Consider the following 2,111-nt stretch of genomic DNA (forward strand, 5'->3'; position numbering starts at 1 on the left):
TTCTTGGAACGGGAAACAGCAGTTTTGTAACATCTGAAACTAAATTTCAGGGATGAGTGGGAAGCTGCCGACATCCACTGCTGACTTTTCTATCCCACACCAAGATAAAATGCAGCTTGGTTCGCCGAGGGGTTTGTTCCCTTTGAAAGTATCCTCTCGGTAGAAGCAAAGTCTGTCCGCAGTTACTGCTTGCTTTCCATTAAAATAAATATTTCACCTCTGTAATGTGCAGGACAACTTTGCTGAGGATGCAGCCTTGTACTTCATAAACCTGTCAGAGGCATTCATTGAACATCTGAAAACACATCCTCATTAGAAATATTGTCTAGCCAGTTCCTCTAATCTTCCTATAGCTAAAATAAATGCACAGCTATCCTAACCTGGAGAGATGAAAGGAGGAAAAGAGAGAAGGAAAGAAAAAAAAGAAAAAAGCACTCACCTGAAAAGGCTCCCACAGCCTTCTTGATATCCTCAGCGCTGAGCAAGTCAGTCATAGCCATCCTGCAACTGTTTGAACAGGGAAGCAAGTGCGAAAAGATTAAAAAGTGCTTTTCTCATCATTTCTGCTCATATGACCAAAGCTGCAGTGCTGTGTGGGGATGGCACACCGGGAAAGGCTGGACCGGTGCCAGCTCTATAGCTCTGCGTGGATAAGTGCCATGGGCTGTCGCTCTCCAGTTTGCAGAGCACCAAGTAGTCCACAGACGCGAGGGTTCAGCTAAAGAGAGGGCACGGGGATGCTTTTGTGGGGACTGGGGTGAGGGAGGACGTGGGTGGGGGGCGCTCCCTGGGAGGCTGGAGCCTAAGCCTTACTGGAGCAGTGCCAGAGTCTGCTGTGATACCGGCTGGAGAAAGAGTTTTGCCAAGGTCAAGTCCTCGGGTGCAGTGGACAAACTAGTGGTGCAGAGCAGAGCATTTTCCTTTAGTAAGTCAGGATGAGCTTTACCAGTTATATTCAGTGATGAGTAAGGAACTGCAGCATATGCCAAGCTTCAAGCTGCTCTTGAGGTCGGGAAGCAAATGCAATGTAGCTTTTGAATATTTGCCTTATTGTTCAACCACTTTAAACATCTCCTCCTTCTCCCTTCCCCCTCCCCTTCACACACATATTCCTTTTAGACCTTGTTTCTTTCGGGCCAGTCCATATTAAGCATCATCCTCACTGAATTAATTATCACATCCCTGCGAATCCTACAGATCCCGTTTGTAATGCACAATATGCTGCAGAATCTTCCACGATAGGGTATGGCAAAACGAGATGCGAGGTGACAACACGCTTGTGAGGAGCTCCTGTGCAGTAGTGGGTTTCTCAGGCAGGACCGGGCACTTCCCATTGGTGTTACAAAAAAAAAAACAAACCCAAAAAACTAAAAAAAACCAAAAAAAAAAGCATTTAGGATTTGTAATATGTTTTCTAGGGTTATTTTCTCCAAGAATCTGTGCCCATTTTTCACATAAAATATGGCAAGTGGTCCAACTTGCTCTCAGAGTTTGGGCAGGAGCCATTAGGCTGAGGTAGCCAAGGTTAGAGCCCAGTAGTAGGGCAGATCTCTGCAGGAGTATTGGCATCGCACGAGAGACGGGGGAGGACAGAGCGGTGGCAGCGAGATCCCCGGGCGCGATCGACGGGTACGGCCCGGTCCCGCTGCCATAATCACACCTCTCCTCTGAATGGGGCCACCGGAGAGCAGCCTCGGAAAGGGGGCAGCTGGTGCAGAACCTTGGGTTGTGCTGTCAGTAATTGCTTGGTGCTTTTAAAAGTACGAGCCCCATCCTTTTTTTTTTTTTTTTCTCCCTGCCCAAGTGCAGCTATAATGGGTAAGGCATTACCATGCCACTGAATGCAGAAGGACAGAGGAGGAGGTGACATTGGGGTCCTCCCCTTTTTTTTTTTATTTCTTCTTTTCTTTCCTAAAGGTCATCTCTTCATTGTGGGAGGGACTGTCATTTTTCTCTCGTTGGAACTTTCCCCCCGGTCTCCCTTTTCCGTGTATTTCCTGAGATGCAAGAGATGCTTAGTTTTCTCCAAGGACAAACAAGGAGATGGATGGTGGAGCCAAGTCACTCTCCCTAGGCTGAACGCATCCTTCCCTGCTCTACAGGGAAAGCGG

The 2,111-nt window shown here is 47.7% G+C and overlaps 2 protein-coding genes across 5 annotated transcripts in view; one reads left to right on the plus strand and one right to left on the minus strand.

Annotated features, from left to right (window-relative positions):
• PVALB (parvalbumin) overlaps nt 1–2,111 on the minus strand; it is a 13,208-nt gene that overhangs the window by 9,007 nt on the left and 2,090 nt on the right. Inside the window, exons 1-2 of one of the 4 annotated variants that reach the window (XM_017737920.1) lie at nt 947–1,024; nt 440–507 (exon numbers count right to left, since the gene is read on the minus strand). In XM_017737920.1, coding sequence (XP_017593409.1) covers nt 440–500 — 61 coding nt within the window. In that variant the 5' untranslated portion in view covers nt 501–507; nt 947–1,024. Of the gene's footprint in view, nt 1–439; nt 508–608; nt 887–946; nt 1,025–2,111 lie in introns of those variants that run through there. The other 3 variants (XM_008636413.2, XM_008636412.2, XM_008636411.2) reach the window with 3 other exon arrangements.
• The window catches only part of NCF4 (neutrophil cytosolic factor 4), a 40,009-nt gene that overhangs the window by 4,609 nt on the left and 33,289 nt on the right, over nt 1–2,111 (plus strand). The gene's annotated exons all lie outside the window — the stretch shown is intronic.

Source organism: Corvus brachyrhynchos, unplaced genomic scaffold, assembly GCF_000691975.1.
Source record: "Corvus brachyrhynchos isolate BGI_N302 unplaced genomic scaffold, ASM69197v1 scaffold56, whole genome shotgun sequence".
In the NCBI taxonomy this organism is placed as follows: domain Eukaryota; kingdom Metazoa; phylum Chordata; class Aves; order Passeriformes; family Corvidae; genus Corvus; species Corvus brachyrhynchos.